This window comes from Zosterops lateralis (assembly GCF_965231275.1).
Source record: "Zosterops lateralis genome assembly, chromosome: 1".
NCBI lineage: Eukaryota > Metazoa > Chordata > Aves > Passeriformes > Zosteropidae > Zosterops > Zosterops lateralis.
Window position 1 is genome coordinate 64,448,762 of NC_139762.1, and position 21,022 is coordinate 64,469,783.

Sequence of the window (21,022 nt, forward strand, 5' to 3'; positions counted from 1 at the left end):
AAGCCAGGCATGTCCTATTAAAATCTTCTCCATTGGCTGTATTATCTACCTCCTTGTAGTTCTATTTGTAGTTCTACTTTCCTTGAGTTCAGGAAATTTGGTGTTTATTTCCTTTCTGCCAAGAACCTGTCAAACAAACCTGGAAAAGCTCTTCCTCTGCCTCTGTTTCTCCAGAAATGACTCTGCCCTGAAGTTGTTAGACCCCAGAGGAGATGCCTCTTTCAAGTCCTGTGAATGCAACTCAAGCGATGATAACGATGCTGAGGTTAGCAGGAAACAGTGCACACCAGTATGGAATTTTAAGGGTTGATCCATTACCTTTCTAGCCTGTGCATGGTCATGGCTAATGTTTTGTTCAGTTCCTCGATCATCCGGTACCCTGTAGAGTGCGAGGGCAATGTGCTGGACCCAGAAGGAAGGTGCTGGCTGTGGCTGCCGTACTGGAGCTGGTGCTGGTGAGCTGCTAACTGGGATGGCAGGACAGTGTGATGCTGCTGGGTCAAAGGCTGCTGGGAGCTCTTCTGCGTTGAATAGGATGAGAGAGAGAGGTCTGGCCCCGCTAAAGGCATGCAAATCATGACTTTCTTTGGAGGTAGTGGAGGTGACAGTTTAACTGGCATACAAGGCAGTTTCACAGAAGTGCCAGGATCTAAAAGAAAGAAAGAGAGCACTGGTGTTAATTTTCATGTCAGTGAGATGGAGATGACAGTATCTGCCTGGGTGAGCAGATACTGAAGTTGCTACTCAACATGGGAGTGTGCACACCTTCCCTGTTGTGACAGACAACTCCTATTGTATGCTCAGCATGGTCTCCGGAAAAAAAAAACACTGTTGTTTTGCAGCACTCCTGAGTACCACAAAAAACATCCCAGAGCTGTGCATGCCCCTTAATAAACACATTAAGCAATACTTAACAAGGCTTGTGGCACACTTTAAAGCCCTAATCCTCCAAAATAGCCCTGTGAGGTAGAAGCAACTTCTTCAGCTCAACAGGCGCAAATAGGGGGAGAGCAATTAGGATGAGAGCAATTCAGTGTCTGAAGTTACAGGATGACTCACCACCATCACTGCCAGAGCAAAAGCTCAGGGATTCCCGATCCATCTCAGCTACTGCAGTGCAATTACTACAAGTTACACTTCTTACAGCTTTGTAATGTGCAAAACATCTGGTGTAAAAAATTACATTATAGGGCAAAAGAGAACAGAAATAAGGTTTGAATACTAAACAGGACAGGTTTGGAAAAATGGAGGAGAAAAGTACATGAGGAGAAAAGTTAAAGGGCACTAGATTGTTAGGACTAATGTATTCTTTCACAGAAGTGGCAGGCATTTCTATGTGGACTGAATTTTACCTTTTTAACTGTACTGTTAAAATGTTCACTGAAACCCATAGTTGATCAGCCAGGCAAAGATTGTAGCTCTGGTTCGTGCCTGAGATGTTTTGGTTTTCTGAAATTCTTTTCCCAGGGAATTTTCTGTAAACAAGTGTTTTTGTAACTGTACTATGTTTACATTCTTTCCCTAGGAGGGACTTCTTCTTGATGTCCATCTGGTCTGATGTGATTGAAGAGGTTTGTCTTTGTTTCACCAAACAAATAGTATATAAGGGAGACACATCCCAAAAATAGAGGAGTCATTTTTCAGCCTTCTGAGGTCGAAGTCTTGTGCTGTTGTGATGTACAACAGCATCACAAAGATTTCCCTGACTTAAATGAGAAATCAGTGAGAGGTCCACAAGCAAACCTCTCTTCCAGAATCAATGGCAGAATGGAGATTTTTTGGAGTTGCACTGTGAAATATTTTCAGAAAGGAAAAGAACTAACATGAAGGCTAGTAGTTGCCAAGATGGATAGGGGAAATGGTCAGAGTAAGAGTGAAAGAGAGAGAAAATATATACACTGTGAACAACAACTCTGAGTTTGTCTCTAGGAGGAAGGCTAGGCTCTTTCCAGCCTGGAATACTGCATGTATTTGTCTCTGCAATGTAGCTCTGTGGGCGAAGCTTGCATGACCTTTGGTCCCTTGCTGCTTCTGTCCACTCCTCTTGCTACAACATGGGAAGGGAATTGCAGGGCCAGAATCTTCTTTTGACCTGAAGAAGCTTGGGAGTTAGATGCTGCTCTCCAAAGGTCATCACTATTCTGAGTGCTATCAGATTTCTACAGTCCTTTTCCAGATGGTTCCTTTTAGTTTAAACTATCCTTTCCCCCATTCCCTTCATTCTTTCCTTCTTCCTGGCCTGTTCTGGGTATTGCCTGTTCTTCTATCCACATCTAATAGCCAGGGTTCACAAGGTTGATATTAGGGCTAGAAAGCAGTAAAACTTCTCGAAAATGATTATGGATTGTAAGGTGAAAAAAGACCATGAGCCAAGTTTAGATATGTCTCTTGACTTATTTTAGTGGTAGTTATATCTTTCACAGCATCCACTTGATATTGGTGGTTTTGCTATGCTAGGAACAACACATTGACAATGTAAACGTTCCCCCAAAATGTTGAGAGGCCAACATAGAGGGGTCCAAGGGAGTACAAAGATGAATTATCATGTGCCGGTTTTGGCTGGGGTAGAGTTAATTTTCTTCATAGTGTCTGGTTTGGATTTCTGCTGAACGAAGTTTGAGTTGATACTATAGAGATGTTTTTGCTATTGCTGTGCAGGGATTGCACAGAGCCAAGGCCTTTTCTGCCTTTTGAACTGCAACACTGTTGAGGAAACTTGGGATGCATAGGAAGCTGGGAGGACACACAGCCAAGACAGGAGATCCCAGGTGACCAAAGGGATATCCATACCATATCATCATGCTCAGTATATAAAGTGAAGGTAAGAAGAAGAAAGGAAAGGGGAGGATGTTTGGAGTGATGGTGTTTGTCTTCCCAAGTAGTCATTGCATGTGATGGGACCCTGCTCTCTTGGAGATGGCTGAACACTGCCTGACCATGGGAAGCAGTGAACAAATTACTCATTTCCCTTTGCTTGTGTGTGTGGCTTCTGCTTTCCTTATTGAACTGTCTTTATCTCAACTCAGTTGTTTTGTCAATTTTACCCTTCTGATTCTCTCCCCAGTCCCACTGGTGGGGGAGTGAATGAGTGGCTGAGTGGGGCTTGGCTGCTGGCTGGAGTTACACCATGATGTAGGGCCATGGAGAAAAAGTGGTATTTCCACATTGCAGAGTGGAAGAGCTATAGAGAGTAGAATCCAAGTCTTTTGCCTTTCACTGTAATATTACATCCACTTAACATAGTTGTCTCTTCCAGGCAAAAATTCTTCTGATGGCTCTACCAAGTGTGCAATTTAACTCATGGGTTTGCCAAAGCAGTAAAAGAAAAAAACAAAAACACATTCAGGATTTTCTATTCAAGCACACAAAGGTCACCTTGTTTTTCTTACAAACATGTTATTTGCATACATTTCTTCTGTGTATCCTGCATAAAAGAACACACTCTTCAATAAAAGGTAAATAACAAGAAGAGTAAAAAGTAAATTGTATAGAGCCCTGAGAATAAAGCTCCTATGGGATTTGTAGAATAAAAACTGTTTTTTTTTTCCCCACACATTTATGCTTCAGGCAATTTTACTTCTAGAGCTTGTCCTGAATTACAAAGACTACACTGAGATCTGCACTTCCATTTTGACAAATACAGGTTTAAGATCCTTTTCTGCAGTATATCAATTAAAGTTTTCATTTTTCAGTGCCTGTGCCTGGATGTCCCATTGCTCTGTGGCAGCCATCCTTAATGGTGAATTCAAAGAGATCCCAGCTGCAGGTATCTCTTGCTTTTGATAAAAGAATAACTGGAAGTATCATCTGGGTTTTCCGCCTTTTGTGATTCTGAAGATCAGAACAATGTTGAATGTTGGAAGTAAGCATGACATGTCAAATAGCTCAGGTATAAAGCAAACAGGAATCCTTCCTTCTTTCTTCTAAATACAGTGAAAATTTCTTTTCTCATTCAAGTATTCATGCAGTAGAGTTGTGGCCAGGCACTGCAGCTCTGGAATTACACAGGAGAACAAATCTAGCTTAATTATCCTGAGTAGCCACATATTAATTTGGTCATGAGTCAGATGCACACTCGTTTTGACTCTGCACAACAAAGGTATGGACCTTTAGTTTCTACTCAAATTTAAACAAATGCTTCACATCAACACCTTTTCAATGGTACCAGTGCTGGGTGACACCGCTGGACACCTGCCAAAAATCATGCTCATTATTTTTAATGTCCTCATTCAGACTGTCTGTGTTACACCTAGGTTCCTGAGCTTGTCTGAATATGCTCCTAATACCAAAAGAGACTCTTGGAAATGGACCAGAGGCATTAAGTCAACTTGTCTGCCCTTCACCTTCAGGAAAATTCTACTTTAAATAAAATGGGTGAAAGGAGAATGACTACAGTGGGAAGAGAGTTCAATTCATTTGCTGGGAAATGTAACTGTGTATCTGCACCAACACCGGTAATGGAGACCTTGGTACTGCAAGTTTTAATGTGTGGTTGGATCAGCTACTGGCTGAGCAAGTGCAGCCTTGCCCAAATCCATGGTCTCCAGGCATGCTGTGCTACCATCATCTATAGTAAAGGATAGAACTACTTCTCCCTGCATATAAGAGTGAGGTGACTGAGTTTTACACTTCTTTCCTCTGTTTTAATTTCACAATGTACATGATTTAGGAACTAGGGATAGTAACAATTATTGTTTCCAGCCTGGCATATACATCAGACATAGGCATCTGTACGTGAGTAAGAAGCTGGACAGGGGAAGTAAGAACAAGGAATCTGTGATAAGTGTCTTCTCAGCAAAACATTATCAGAGTCTTAAATCACTGCACAAAGCACTTGTAACCGAAAAGAAGCAAACTGTGTGAAGCCAGGTGTGCAAGTCTGATTAATCTCTTCTGGCTGAGGTTTTTCATGCTCAAGAGAATAATGAGCAATTTTGCAAGATGTTGGCTCCCAGTAGGGTTGTGACCACTCAGCACTGTGTAATAACTTGTATGTTAGAATTGATGAAAAGGACGTTAAGGCATCAACCTCTCCACTCTTGATGACAATCAATTACTTCAAAGACAGTTGTGGATCCCACAATATTTGCTACACATCAGACCTTTGACAAGCAAGCCATCCTTTACCCTTTTCATACAGATAATTTTGCTAACATCTATAGTTACTGTATTTCTTTTGGTGTTATAATGAGATAAATATATGTTTATTTGTTGCACAGGTTTGGTACATATGGTTTTCCTGAAGTGTTAGTGGTACACCGGAGCTGTGCGCCATGTACACCAAGTCTGATGCTTCTTAGTCACTGAACATGGCTGTAGAATTGACACAATGAAGATACTGCTGCTACAGGTAGGGTGCCAGGAACTTCTGGATGTATGGCAGAAAATTTGCTGCAGCAGAGGTTGCAAAAGGCTCATTAAAATCTTCAAATTCTGCCCCAGCTCAACTACTGCATGGAGAAAGAGGACATGCCTGGGTTCCTGGGCTTATGGCAGAGTTGGCTGTGTTTGCTGTACTGCCAGTGGCAGAAATGCTCTTTCTTGACTCCTTGCCAAATGTAAGCCAGCATTGTACCCTGACAGCAAGGAAGGACAACAGACTTCTGGGTGGTACAAGAAGAAACACAGCCGGGAGATCAAAGGATCCTTCTATTGATAGAAGGTTTTCTTCTATTCACCAGACCTGAGACTGTATATAGACTACTGTGCAAGCTTAGTAAGGAAAGATACCAAAAACCCAGAATTAGTCGAGCACAGGGTCACTGCAGTGGCTGAGGGCTAGAGCAACTGAGGTACTGAGGAGTGTTCAGCATGGAGCAAAGACAGCTTGTGGGGGGAATGCTTAAGAGCAGCCTCACAGTACTTACAAGCCAGGTTATCAATAAAATGATACTCTTCAGTGGTGTGTGGAGGGAGGAGGGAAGACAGTGGACAAAAGCAAAACAAAAGAGATTCAAGACTGGATTATAAGGAAAGTGTCTTCCCTGCCATGAGAAGAGGCAGTTTGTGGAGCAGATTTATCCAGACAGGTTGTACAGCTGGCATCCTCTGAGGTTTTCAAGACTCAGCTGATCAAAGGCCTGAGCAACCTGGTCTGATCCCATACTTGGCTCTGCTTTGAGCAGGAGGTTGGATTAACGACCTGCTGAGGTTCTTCCTTACCTGAATGACTTTATACTGTGGCCTTTGCTGTACTACACACAATTACAAGTAATACAGATTGTCATAAAGTGAATGAGATAATATTTAAATTCCTTCCAAGTAATTAATTCTGTAAAATAATGTGCAAAAACCTCCCCAAAGCCAACACACAGTGCAAAACCCAGTGTGGTCTGTTGAGGGAACACCATGAGGTGAAGTGCCTGATATTTGCTGGCACCATTTGGACAAGTAGCTTTGCTTTTTCAGGTCTTCTCTCCTGTAATCATTTGTGCCTAAATAGTGAGGTCTCTTTCTTGTTTCAATGAGTTTTTGAGCAGATTCATAAAGACAAGTCAAAAACTATTCTGAAAGATTTGCCATGCATCTCCTGCTGACTACAGCAAGATCTGCAGCCATGTCTTCAGGGGAAGATTTGAGACAGGAATTCTTCGCTGTTCTTCTGTAGCACATATGCATCCAAGATTCAGATTGAATTTGGAGAACAAAAGCAAGGCATGATTAGCCCTAAAAGTTGAAAAGTATAGCCCTGCATGAATTCCTGTACAGGGCCTCAAAGAGGGTTTCAAAGAAGAAAAGATTTCCTGATGCTTGTATGTGATAGGTACTCCTCTCCAGGAAGCAGCACAGAGAGGAATTATAGAGGGTACTGTACCAGGGTCCAATTTTCATGAGAACCTGGTGAGGAAGAACTGATTTTGCTGTTGCTTATCCCTTAACACAGAGTGAGAGAACTGTCCATTGTCTCCACGTGAATTTAAACCCTCTTCATGAATGCAGCCTGCCAGAGCAGGCAGCTGGAGGTAACATCACAGTGGAGGAAACTTCTGGATTATGTCTTGGGCTCATCTACAGATGAGTCTTCTGAAACATATGTGACTACTGCATTATAAAATACTGCAGAGTATTTATTGGACAAATTGTAGTTGCAAAAACTTTTATAAAGCTGTCACTAATAACCAGCTGTGTTGTGGCAAGGCAGCAGGACTCCAGGCATTCGTGTTCTCAAACCTCATTCTTGTCTAGTCTGCATTGTCAGAAGCAACTTTTGAGTACTTTTAATATTCCCTACCCTGTTAAATATTTGCCTCTAATTATAAATCAGTTCTGACTGCACAGACATAACTAGAAAGCACAATATCAGAACTAAAAATGTGCCATGTGTCTCTTAAAAATCTTGAATGAAGAAAGCAAAAGCATGCAAAAAGCTTAAATGGAATAGATAAGTGGCCAGATACAACCAAAGCCACACCCTGTTCTAATATCAGGATAAATTCGGGCTCAAACAGACTCAGGTATTCCTGAGATCCCATTTAGTGGCACATATTTTGTTCTCTGGTGTTTTAGGAGCTTTATGGGTTACTGGTGATTCAGTTGGAAAATATCTAATTAATTTCAGAAAACATTATCTGTGCTGGTGAAAATTAACAGCTTGATGAATCAAGATCAAAGGGAACTTTACAACAGTGGGGTCTATCAAATCAGACATGCCCAGTCTTCCTATCACTTGGCCACTAAAGATTTTATGATAAGCTGGGGATTTGAACACCAGCACCCCAATTAAATTTGGTCCCAGGTGATTATTTCAACTCTTCCTACATTTTTAGTGAAGGAAGCTGAAAGTGTCCTAAATGCTTGGGTTTTGCACATGAATCTTGGAAAAATAAAACAACAAAATAAATTCTATCTTGTGAACGTTGTCTAACACTGATCAGTGTAATGCTAATCATGTTTGAAAACCCATAGAAGGCTCAACAGGAGGTGAATGGCAAACAGACTAACTGGACATGCAGAGCAGTGAAACAACAGCATCAAAATAGTTAAGGCTTATGTTTTTCTCCTTGAGTTGCCTGCCTTCTAGGGCTAGGCAGCCACTTCCACACTTGGTGCTGTGACAGTGATGTTCCCTTTGGAGGCAGCACCATCAAGATCACAGGACATGGCGTGAGGAAAAGCATGGAGCATTTTCTGCAGCGGTGTTGGCACCACTCCCAGTGGCTGCCCTGTAGTCTGTTCTTGGCTCTGGCCCTGTTTCTATACTATCCCATCTCTACAGAGCCTCAGCCTTGAGAAGAAGCATGCCAAGGCTGTGTGATTTATATTTGCTAGAGGCAATTCTCTCTTCCTTCCACCTTTAAAATGGATTTTTTTTCTTTTCTTCCACAAAATTAAATGTGCTCTTATATATTTATTTTGGCTTGCTCTTTTATGTCCATTTCTTATCAGTTGATAGGCCAATCTTTGTTTTGGGACAGGTGGATAGAGATGGTTCAAAATGCTTTCGGAGGAAAGCAATGTTTCTTTCCCATCTCTAAAACCTGTAATAAGTTCTTTGTCAAGCTCTGCAAGTCAGTCTGCATAACTTTTTGAAGAACATTGGAATATTTTCACAGCAAGAGATGGTCTGACTTTTTCCCCTCAAGGTTTGTATTTAAAATATTTTTCCTTTTTTTTTTTGATCATGTCTGTAGTGATTTTTAATATATGTTTGTATAAAGCATGTTTCTATTAAATAGATACACTTATGTAAACATTTACACATATATCTACAGACAGAAGTTGAGTTGCTTCTACATTTTCACATGTGTACCTAAACCCTTCACAAGATCACGTCTCCTCCCACAGGCTCTTGAACAGAGCTACCAGATCATTAAACCTCTGTCACTCTCCACTAGCCATGCCTGATATGTCTTAATTTGTCCTTCAACTTTTTCAAAAATTCTTCAGTAAAAAAATGTGTATGCAGCAAGAACTGAAAAGTTTTCATTTTGAATGCCAGAATTCAGATTTTGATTGTTTTCTCACTCACAAGCGGAGGATGTCTCTGGAGTAATTAGAAAAAGAATAGCATTAATTCTGCTTCTCACTGAGGAGGATGCTTCATTAGGATTGATTGCTCATTTCCAAAGATTGTACATGGCTAATACAATTACCACTGGAGAACACAAGGCACTGAGCAACACATATATCCTTTGGACCACCAAGGTAAATGGACCCTTAAGAACAGGTTGGATACTTTCATTTATAAGGAATGTGTGAATGACGGTTTCAGATCCAGCAGGAATAACTGTCAATTAAATTATGGCTCTATGACTAAATTTAAATCTCTGTTCCTTTACCCTGAAGGTATATCCATGTACAAGAGTCTATCTATACGCACATACAAGACTTTATATGGGACTGGATGAGACATCACTGAAGGCCACCACAAAGTAAAAGAAGCCACAGTTCTGTTTCACTTTCATTGGAAAGTGATCACCATCACGCAACTCAATTATGCTGATAACTTGAGCCTGATTCTACTTCACACAAAATCTGCAGCTTCAGAAAAAAACCAAAACTACTCCAGAGACCCTCATCCTTTGATTCTTCTGTTATCTCTTACAAAAGAATCGCTTATGAGTCAAGGACATTTGATACCTGAATTTTTTTCCTATGCTATTCCTATATTTTTATTTTTTCCATGTTGGCCTCATTTCTGAGCAACTTCTTATAATTGGGACAGAGTTTTATGGGAGATCATAGGAAGCTGGTTTTGTCCTTAGGTTAAGCCATGAATACTGCTTCCTGGCCTTCAGGCTGCAGGACTGCCCATTCAGTTTGTAGCAAAAGGCAAAATATTAACCATTATGTGCTGATTTTAGCAGGTAAGAAAGTAAAGAGGTTTCACATAAAACGCACAAAACTGTAGAGGACAAAAAAGTGTGGTCATCCAAACAGAAACATGAAGAGGCTACGTAGAGATGAGAGAAAAAGAGAACATGTTCTTTCCTAATGAGCTCTTTCCTGATATAGATCTTAAACCTGAATAAAATGGGTATTAACTGCCTGGAAAAAAAAATCTACAATATATAAATGTGGGCAGAGCATTCCTCACATCAGTTCTGAAAATATCAGGGCAGGATTATCACAAGATCAACCCAGAGGGAAGACTGGTAGCTGCCCCACTGCAAAGATGAACCATACCTCAAATTCAACTCAGGATTTTGAGGTGTTGCCTCCTGTGCAGCAGCTGCAATTATGAGCGGACTGTTCAAAAGTGCAGGCAAGTGTTTTGGGAATCTATTTTGGTCTGCATAAATATACCCATCCTTTGCTTCAGCTGTCAAAATGAGAGACTGGGAGGAGGAGACACACCCACCCTCCTTCCACATCTAGAACTTTGAATCCCAAAGAGCTTGGACTCTTGTGAAAACATGTGGAACACAAAACAGAGCCTGTGTTGTTTACTGTTGCTACCTTCCATGCAGTGAGAGCTAAACTGCAGCTTAAAGCACAGGATATCAAAATCCTGGTCACTGGGAATTGGAGCTGGACTCACCAGTGGGAGGAGAGTAGACAGAGCAGGGGTGGAAGGGGGGAACAGTTTTGCAGACAATGTAAGCACTGAGGCAAAATGACAAGAAGTCATAGGACAGAATCACCTGTGTAAGGATCAGGGGCAAGTAAACGACAAACATATGGAAAGATACAGGGGACCTGCCCATATGGCAGTTGAGGGGACAAGCAACAAACAGCAAAAGGAAAAATCAAAACTCTCTCTTTCCCATCAACTCTCATGCCTTTCCTCATTAAGGGCATTTAAAGATATCCTAGTATTTTTCTGATACTTCCTTTTCCATCAAAGCACATCCTGCAATTTCAGTGGTGATGGTAAGTCTTGATGAGTGAGGAGGGTTAGGAAATGCCACAGCGGTCTTAGGTAATTACAGCTGAGAGGGGAAGTGCCCCTGGAGCAACCTTGATGAAGGTACAGTCTGAAGATTTCATGATCCCTGCCCTAGTCACAGCACATACATCACCAGCACACACAACAAGTGCAAACAACATTACAGAAAGAGGAAGAACATTGAGAACCTACAAAGGCAGCTTTTCCTATAAGGGAAATGGTGGGGCTGAGGGTCCAGGAATACCTACTTACCAGTTAAGTGGCTGGCAATCCTGGCAATAGGTTTAGGAGGCAGGGCAGGGGGCTGTTTGAGGAGGGACAACTGTTTCACTGGGGTGTCCTCATGTTCTCCAGGGAAAGCGGCAGATTTTTTTGGGGGAAGTAGCAGGACTGGCTTAGCTGTAGGATCTTGGGACAGGAGGACGCCGGATTCATTGGATGTGGGGCTCTCTTCAGACACTGGAGGACACAACCACATCATAGACGCAACAACGTTACGAGCAAAGCAGCAGCAGATACAGCCGAAGTCAGACAAGAAAAGCGGCACAGCAATGCAGATTAGGAATGGCTCATAGATTTCACTCAAACATTGTATAACGTAGAAAGGAGGAAAGAAGGAAAGAAAGAAGAGAAAGAGTAACACACATCTACACAACAGCCAAATTTCCCATTACTTCTGACAGAAGCCAGCTCCCCCATGTCAGGCTGGGATGTACTCCCACATCTGGAACACAAATCAAGTTTTATAATGTCACGTCTCTGATGGTCTGTCACCACAGCTTGCCTAGGACCAGATATGTTAGCAGGTGGTCTTTAAACTTACCCTGTTAAAAGTAAAAAGCATCTCATGAGGCCTACCCTCTTTTGAAAAGGCTGCATAGCTGTGCAAGATCATGGATGACAACTACTTGATCTTTTCCTCACTTGATCTTTGCCCACAACTCTCAGCAGCATAACATGATGCAGATAGAGGAGTCAACCTATAAGTAGAGCATTGCTGTCTCTCTGCACAGGCTGGGGAAAAAGAGCAGCCAACCTCACCCAGCATAGGGCAGCTGACTGTGTGTGGTGTAGGGCAGCACAGATGTGTGGTGTGAACATCACACAGTACCACAGGGCAGGTAGAGGGCATGATGTTGTACCCCAGGATCCAAACATGTTGTAAGCTTGCTGCTCTAGAGCTCATTGGCACATCTGAGATGTAGACAGAGAACTGGAAACCTACTTTTACATGTTTACAAAGCGCAGGAGTTTTGCCTTACTCCAAGAGAGGTTACTTGCTTAGAAGTAGAGGTTACTTCTACATCGTGTCAGTCAAAATTTCTCATGGAGCATTCAGTGACAATCTCTATGCTGTCAACTCCTTCTACACCAGAAGACCTTCATTTTGACAAGGTTTTCTTGGGGGTAAACACCAAATGTTAGAAGTCAAAAACTTGTTTCAAACAGCTTAGAGCATCTATAACACAACATAAACGAGACGTTACCTGTCCCATCCATGATCTCTGTGGTTGGGAGCACCTCATATGAGCAGGGTTCCACAGGTGTTGGGACTGAATCCAGTTCTGCTAGGGCTGGCAGGGACACCTGGCTGGAGCTCAGCCCAGAGCCCAGAGGCTGCCCATTCTCCAAAGCTCCTTCTTCATTTGGTATGGAGAGTTCCCCATCTGTTTATAGTTGGAGGGAAGAAGAATGACAAAAAAAGAGACATAAATAATGCAGACAGCATTTTACTGAAATCCGTCTCCATTAATTGTTTTCAAATGAGGAACCTGGACTGAGATCTTCTATGTACACATGCACTGGGTTTACATGGAAAGGTTTTGATAGCAGGGAGGTTACAGGGGTGACTTTTGTGAAAAGCTGCCAGAAGTTTCCTCCATGTCTGATGGAACCAGTTCCAAGCTGGACTCACTGCTGGCCAAGGCTGAGCCTATCAGTGATAGTGGCAGCACCTCTGGGGTAACATACACTTTATGTCATATATCTGTATTGATCTTTTGCTCTACCCTGGAATGGTCATCATGAACCATGGTCTAAGTTGGTTGATTCCTGACCATCCTTGACCCATACAGATATGCAGTCCCATCCAATGCCAAAAAACCTCTGTTTTCCTCTCTCTGTTGAATCTGGGAAGTCAGGAATGAGAGTGGGCTGGAACTAAAGAATACTAACATATACTGTTTATGATATTTTAATATTAATAAAAAGAATTATTATTTTTCCCTATACCAACTTTTATGCTATAAGGGACACAAGCAAAATCACAGGGGTATGTCCCTATTTTACATACAAATAACAACATTTTATGTAAGGAAGAGAATAATTTTTATAGTTGCTTGATGTAAGGTTTTGATACTGGGATATATCAGATTCCATTTAGAAAGCCTGTTTTTATAGTTACTAATAATATCTTCTCTATCTGAGCAAAATTTCTGTGACAGCAGCTGGCATTTTCTTTCCTATCAAACTCCACTTCACATTAGAAATAATAAAGAGCAGAAGAAAGGATTCAGATTATTCTCTATAGTGTCAACCTGCATGATTTTTATCTCTGAACTTGTTAAGCACATCACCTTGGTATCTAGAGGCAATGACTACATGGACATCACAATTAGAGTTTTATAGAACAAAATGTTCAGCCCCTATGGTTACAAATGGAAGCCTGAAAATATAACTGAAATGTGACCTGTAAAACTAAAAACCAGCAGGCAAATATGTGGAACTTGATTTTACTAAGCATTTAAATTACTTTTAAAAACAAAACTCAGGATTTCAGAACATTGGTTTAGATTTTTGGGCACCACTGATTAGCCATATTATTGCTCAATGTACTGAGTGGAGATGTACATCAGTCAAATGAGTGCACATTTCCCCCTCATACGGCTAAGACGTCCAAACCACTTCAGAAAACAATACTGAAAAGAGAAAAATGTTAGGTCTCATTTTGGTGCTAGTATACAGCAATTAACAAGTCTGAAAATACATTAGCTGATAACTACTTAGAATTATGTTTCTGCCATTTAAAGCTTCTCTACAGTGTGTAGAGAAGTGAGAAGGTGGTCTCCTGTTTATTTTGGAATTATAAATACCAAGGTCTTGACTTGATTTCATTGGAGGCTTTTTGGAGACCTAGAGAGCTATTATGGTAATGCAGTCACATCATACTAGATGGAAACCTGACCCATGGCTTTGAGAGATCAACTGAGCTGGCTAAAAGGTGGCAACACAAATTAAAGCTAGAGGCGTTGGCCAAGTGTTTGCAGCACAGCCTCCTTTCTAACTGCTGTGGCCATTTTATACAAAGCTGTTTACTTCCATAGGCAGCAAAAATCAAAAAACAACTCAGCCAGTATTTAAGCTGAACATTTTTTGACTTAGCTGTCTGGGTAGACATGCTGTGTATTCTGTGCTGGCTCTGTCTCCCTTTTACAAAGACACAGATGTTTACATGTGTTTGGGATAAGGACTGATGTTCTCTCAGTTACCTGGTTTCATGAAAGAGCGTAACTGTTTCTTATGTAGAGCATCTGCTTCTTGAATGAAAGGCAGTGACGGTGTCCAGCAATATATTCATTAATTCACTGCATTAATTCAGACTTAATTTGACTGTAACTATGAGAAAAGTATGCATGACAAACCCAGTAACATTTGTCTTTTGGAGGAATGACTACACACTCTTCATGAAGTGAGATACCTATTGTAATATGCTGAGCATCTTAACTGTCTTAACTGTGCTATGTGCTTCTCAAGGTATATTGGAGTGATTTAAAAAAACAGCATTTGAATGACCCATGAAGACTTATGATTGCAAAAAAAGTAAAATGCAAAATAAAATTTTGGCTTTTACCTTTTGTCATAATACTAAAGCATGGCAACTTTCTGTACTGACTGCATAACCTTTTTAAATCTTACATCTGAATATCTTTAATCTTGATTTCTATTCTAAAGCTTGTCCTTGGATTTGAGTGAAATCGTCAGACATGGCACAGAACGATGACTGAAATATACACTCTAAATCAGGTATTGCTTAAAGAGCTACATGGAGAGTTGCTCAAGTACAGCAAACAGATCAAAGATGCGGAAAAAATAATTTGTAGAGGAAAGAGTATTGTAGTGTGAATTAATCCTGCATCAGAGATATGCTTGACAACCAGATATAAAAGGCAAATTACTTATTATTTTCAAAGTATTAAAGCTATTCCAGTTGGCTGACATACAAATGAAAAGAATCGTGGTAATGCAATTATTACATATACACGGATGAACTGATCTGTTTTCAGGAACTGGCTATGATTTTAAAGTTAATTTTGCACAGTGATAACATATGTAATCTTTTGTTCTCTGACTTGCTAAATCCTTTGCTGTTCTCATAGTCTGGTGCTACTTGGTGGAGAATGACTTCCCCTAAGTCCATGAGCTTTAATAACATCAGCTGAGCGTGAAACTGGATGGGTCCATGAGGGAGTTGTTTGATCTCTGCAGCAAGAGAGCACGTGAAGGCTGCTCTTCTCTTACTCAGGAGACTCTGCACACCTGAAGTCACTGAAGAAAGAGGAACTCAGAGGAAACTCTCTGATGCAGAGGACTCTACCCAGACACTTTGATTCACATCAGCATGTGAAAACAACAGCATGGGATGAAGGCCCAGAGATATATAGATGCATTCAAAAGCTGTGGCTCCTAAGCATGGTTTGTACTCCTGAACACACCTGCAGTTTTCACTCTCAGGTACTTCTAAAACATTGCCTGGTGTGAAGCAGCCCAGTGCATCACACTGACAGACACAAACCAGTCCTGTTGTGTTCCCCCTGTTGTAGCTCTGCCTACGCTGCCACTGAGTCTTTTACTCTGCATACCTTGGATTATGCAATTTTTTGCATATCTGAAAAGTGTCACACTCATGCATTCCTTCTACAGAAGAATGGCTATGGAAGTCAAAATGGACAATTTGAAATCCTGGCTTAATTTTTGCATTGGGTTGTCTTCTTCAGTACTTGTCTGCTCTCAAGTAGACTGTCCAAGCAAGAAATTTCTTGATGGCAAAGACTAGGAAGGGCAAAGTAAAATTAATTGTCATTCTCTGCCATGACCCCAAGGGTAGGGAATGGAAAATTGAGTGTTCGTGCATATGGTCAAGACCTGCCCCTGGGACTGTTTCCTAGCCTTGGTGGCTACCTTAGCACAGTAGTTGGAACACCTCCACAACTTCAGTCCTAGACAGACCCCTGATTTTGTGGATCCCGTGGAGTTTGAGGCAGGCTGCTTCTGGAGGAGTTCAAAACTTTTCAATTTCACTGCAGCACAAGTGGCTGCCATGCCTTCCTCCTTGCTGCATTACCAACGCCACTTCTTCAAGTTTGCCCTCACATATGGTCACAAAATCTGCTTTAGTAAGTGCAACATGTCTGAATCCTGTCAGGACTTAGGTTACCTGAAATTTAAGTCTAAATCCATCATTTTAATTAGATAGAGCATATTAAAATACAAGAATATAAAAGATGAAGACTGCCTATGTTTCCTTGAAAAACCATTGCACCATTGCCTTTGGAGTAAGTAATTGGTAGACACTCATATTCAGAAATTTCTCACTACAGGCAATCTCATCTATGTTCAGAAAGAGGAAGAGGTATCAAAATACTAAAAGTAGATTTAGTTCTTTGACCAGCAGCATGAAACAGTGGGCTATTCTAATAACAGATGTTTTTGGGATGTTTACAACTTCATGTGAAAATCAAGGTCTGTACCTATGTGTAGGAGCAAAAAGATACGAGTTGTTCTAAATGTTGAGGTATGTTCTGTGATGCAGGTGGAAAAGGTATTTTTAACCTCTCAGCACTATCTGCCCACAAACTATCAGAACAGCGGGAGCTTTATCAGATACTTCTTCAACTTACTATTTTCCAAAAGAACATAGTATTTGAAAAAATTATAACCTTTGCCTACATTTTCAGAATACTCAAGTCACAGAGCCCTGGAAATGGAAGATAACAGAAACTGATTCTGTCATGAGTTTGGCCCTTAGCAAGGAAAGAGCTGTCTGCAGTTCAGTCAGGAGCAGCTTCATGTGACTAATTTAAGTGTGGGGGTCACTGAAATAACAGCATTTCTTGTTTTCCAAATATAGCAGTTGGGCTGCAGTGACTCTCCTATGTGTGACTACTGTGACTTACTGCACTCTGATAATTTTCACCTGCTGGGTGACACCAAGTCCTCTGAAAAGCCAGCAAATCCTGAAGCAAACAGGTCAGAGCATCACTTTAAACAGCAGGTGAACAAACCAGTTAATTATGCTTTTCTTCAACATAGATGATGTGACAAAACCAACACTAAGCACAAGGCAAAAATTCTTGTTCTTGGGTCAGTCTGTCTGCACTGTTTTCTTTGATGGGTATGGTTTTTTAAAGAAAGAAAAAGCCAAAATTACTCACAGCCCTGCTTTGCCCACCTCTTAGGAAAGGGAGGCAAAGAGATTTACACCTACTGTCTGTGCAAGATGCCTTTTGGCATGGAAGGTGCTACCACAATCAAATAAAGCGTTCTGCTAGGAAATGCTAAAGGTCTGTTGTCTTCTTGAAGGATTAGAGGCTACTAACAGGAATTACAAAGAAAGTGATGCTTCCACTTAAGGTTTTCAATGAAATATATCCCTTATTAGAATTACTCTCAGATTATTACAGCACTGAAGGAAATAATGCTTTTACTCTACACATCTTGCCGTGTTCACATCCTTGTATCATCACAGCTGTTTGAGTACTGCTGCTATTCTTTTGTATTACCACTTTCTTCTCTGCCTTACCTCTTCCTTTTCATATCAGCTTTGTAAAGGTGAAAAATTACTATAAGGAAGAATTAGTTTCTTTCCTTCAAATACCTCCAGACAACTTAGAATCTGCTTCACAAGATGACACAGAAGTTTACAAACTACATCATTATTTGATCAATAGAAAAACCTGTTGTGCTTTGGTAGCAACACAAGGGGAATCTCTCCAAGTTTCAATATGGAAGGCAGAGTCAGACTTCACAGAAAAGATTTTTCCTGGGGAGGCCTTTAGGTTTATGTAGGGATGGTTCAGAAGGTGGCTACATGTGGGATGTGAGGCAGGGATGAAGAAGGTCACACCTGGGACAGAGGTGTGACTGAAGGCCCCTCTGAGCTGGCTGAGACACTGATCACTTGGTGTGACAGCCTGGACCACGCCTCACTGGCTGTGGGTCTGATCTGAGTCACACTACAAAACGTGGACAACACAAAGCAGTGAGAAAGGCAAACCTATTGACAGAAGTTGTTTTTACTCTGAAGTTGCATTTAGGAGGATTTCTAAGCCAGCAGGTGATAGTGAGAGCACACTACAACACATAACTGGCAGAAACTGTAAAATTTAATGATAAGCGCACTTTTGCTGTTGCTTAACTTAAAAACATTAGCAACTTGGGTTAGTTAATTTTTAAACTCCTAATAAGCTAGAGTAAAAAGTAGGTAGCAGATTTGAATGCTCCTGAATTTATGAAGTCAGCTATACTTCTAATATCTGTGAAAGTTTCTAACTTCTATTGATTTCTATCAGATTTTGTACTGCTATTGTCAAAAACTTTTAGACTTCAAATTAATGAGGCTTTAAAGGATATGCATGAGTTCTATTGTGATTAAGAAGTAATTTTACTATGTCTTTATATAATTTGTTGAATTAATTGATTAGTTATTGACAAGGGAAGCAGCAAAACAAATAAAAGATGCACTCAAAGACTAACATGTACATAACAGATGTCAACTATGTATTGTGTTACCAGTGTAAAACAATGATGATTGTAAAACAATGGCATTTTGCATAAACAAGACATTACAAACTCAACAAATTAATTATCCTGAACAAGGAATTATTATCTCTTCTAAGCTGTTTCAAGGGAAAATACATTGTTCTGTGTTCATCAGGATCCAAAACCCTTAAATGTTTCCCTTTCCTACAACAGTTAATGCCAGTGACTCAACCAGACAATTGCAACACACAGAGGCACAAACCCACTACATTTCTCCACAGTCTGGATGCTTTGCTCTTTTGCAGTCAGTGCTACTGCTTATTGCTGTGATTTTTATTTCTATTGCTTTACATTTCTGATTAGTTTTCATTTTTACTTGCTAAGTAACTTTCACACGTATTCAACAGAGAGGGCCAGATCACAATAGAGTCAAGACAAGTGTTTAGAGATCTTATTTTGCACAGTCTTGCAATTCAGAACTCTCTACTCCTGGTTCCTAGTGTTAATATTATGTAATGTCTGGCCATAAAACTATATGGGATGTCAATTTAGTGTTGTGAAAAGAACACTTACCTTTGTCAAAAATTTCTTTCAGCACTCCTCGTTTTATAAGCTCTTCTCTGCTTTGCCTCATTGACATTTTTCTTTCCAAAGCTGTAAGCAAAGTATAAGGTCAATATAAATAGAAAAGAAGGGAAATTATTATATTAAAAGGCTTTAATGCTTTTAAAGGCATTTAAAAATGCTCTTTCTTCTGTTCAAGTCAGTGGCAGTTTAGCATCTTGAAATAAAGGCTACTGGTTGTCCAGAGAATCTGTCTGCTACTGTAGTGTGGCTGTTACTGACAGAAATGGTGATAGAATTATTGTTATGATTCAGGATGGCTCAAATAATGATGCGCAGAACTCCAGCTCTTCACAGGGCTTATAGCAAAAGTTTGTTGAAAGACAGACTCTTTCATACAGTGTTTCTGTACAATCAATATGATTGGTCATTTAGAGCAACACCTCTCGGCTGTTTCTTACAAGTAAACAACAAGCTAGAAAAACACCAGGTATCAGGAAGAGGATATCTACAAGGATTGTTTTGGGTTCCTCCTTAAGATTTCCCAGGCCAGAGTGAGAGAGTTCTGTGCTTGGCTTTCCCACAGGCTCAAGGTAGTGCCTGGAGCCCAAAAAGCTATGTTCTGACCACTGTCAGTTCCCACTGAACTTATTTGAGGGCAATAGAATGATTATTTGAGGGCATGTCTGCACATCCATTGCTTGACTATGACAGATAAGCCAAACGTTTCTGATTTCTGTGGAGAATTGGACCCAGCAAAGGGAGAAAAGGGGAAATTAGTGCAGAAGCTGGAGAGGGAAAGGTAAGAAAGAAAGCAACACAAAGGCTCAAACCAAGGAAAGATGTGGCCACAGAACATGGCCACAGACTGTGTCCAGGCTGTGGAAGAGAATGAAAACCAAGGCTTTTTTGCCACTTGTCCCAGTGAGGGCAGATCAAGGTGTTTGGGACAGTGCAAAAAATGGTTTGTTTTATAGAGCCTTCTCTTCCCTGGAGGGGTGTTTTCCCCTAAAGAGATGTAAAGGAGGGAAACTCCAAGAGAGCCACTGCAATTTACACCAGATCTGAACAGCCTGAGCTCTGTATTGGCTGCTTGGAGACTGTGGTCACTGAGGCAGCAAAATGACAGATAGAAAATATATGTTTTTTTAGTGCAGTAGTAATTAAAACAATGTCCAGTTAACCAAAACACCACAAAGGACACGCATGCAGGCAAAGAGATGAAAGCCAGCAAGCCAGGGGCTCAAGAAGTGATGTGAAGGAGTGGCTGTGACTGAACCTACTCTGTGAGAAACAAGCCTGTGCCTGCCAAAAAAGAGGCACAGTCAAGGGCAAATGGCTTCTGCCATATGCTCCTCAATCAGACCCAGCACTGATGCACACACACACAAATGAACTGGGGCTTAGCATCCTCAGCCTGCCCAAGGCAGATTTAAAGCAGAAGAATCTTGGAAAGCCTCTCTCCTCCCTTGTCTCCTTCCCTGAAAACAGGAGGGTGCAACCTTTCTTGGTATGGCTGTGTGTTCCCTGTCTGCACAGACATACATATCTGGTGAATTACCTTTGCTTAAACTAGCACACTGTGCCAATTGCAACTTATTTGCTGCCAAATACTTAGGGTTCAGTATGAACAAGGCCAGCTCTGCTTCACTCTTCTCCATAGGATAAATACAGGCTTCCCAGTTTTTAAAATAATTTTTGTACATGTATTCTTGGAGACAAAGATGACCAATATGAATAGTCAGAAGCTGGTTAAAAACCCTGGTCTCTCCAGGGAGAGACACACTCTCTGAACTTCAGCATGGATCAGAATTAAAGGCAGGGCCCTTTGCTAAAGCACAAGACCCCATATCCATTAACCAGCCACACAGT

At 40.9% G+C, this 21,022-nt stretch overlaps 1 protein-coding gene across 5 annotated transcripts in view; it reads right to left on the bottom strand.

Moving 5' to 3' along the window:
• The window catches only part of PHACTR1 (phosphatase and actin regulator 1), a gene marked incomplete at its 3' end in the record, with an annotated part of 302,619 nt that overhangs the window by 57,466 nt on the left and 224,131 nt on the right, over positions 1 to 21,022 (bottom strand). For 3 of the 5 annotated variants that reach the window (XM_083880654.1, XM_083880655.1, XM_083880657.1), the window contains 4 exons: positions 19,160 to 19,240; positions 12,316 to 12,495; positions 11,081 to 11,287; positions 319 to 649 (listed from right to left, as the gene is read on the bottom strand). In XM_083880654.1, the coding sequence (XP_083736780.1) occupies positions 319 to 649; positions 11,081 to 11,287; positions 12,316 to 12,495; positions 19,160 to 19,240 (799 nt within the window). The remainder of the gene's footprint in view (positions 1 to 318; positions 650 to 11,080; positions 11,288 to 12,315; positions 12,496 to 19,159; positions 19,241 to 21,022) is intronic. The other 2 variants (XM_083880656.1, XM_083880658.1) reach the window with 1 other exon arrangement.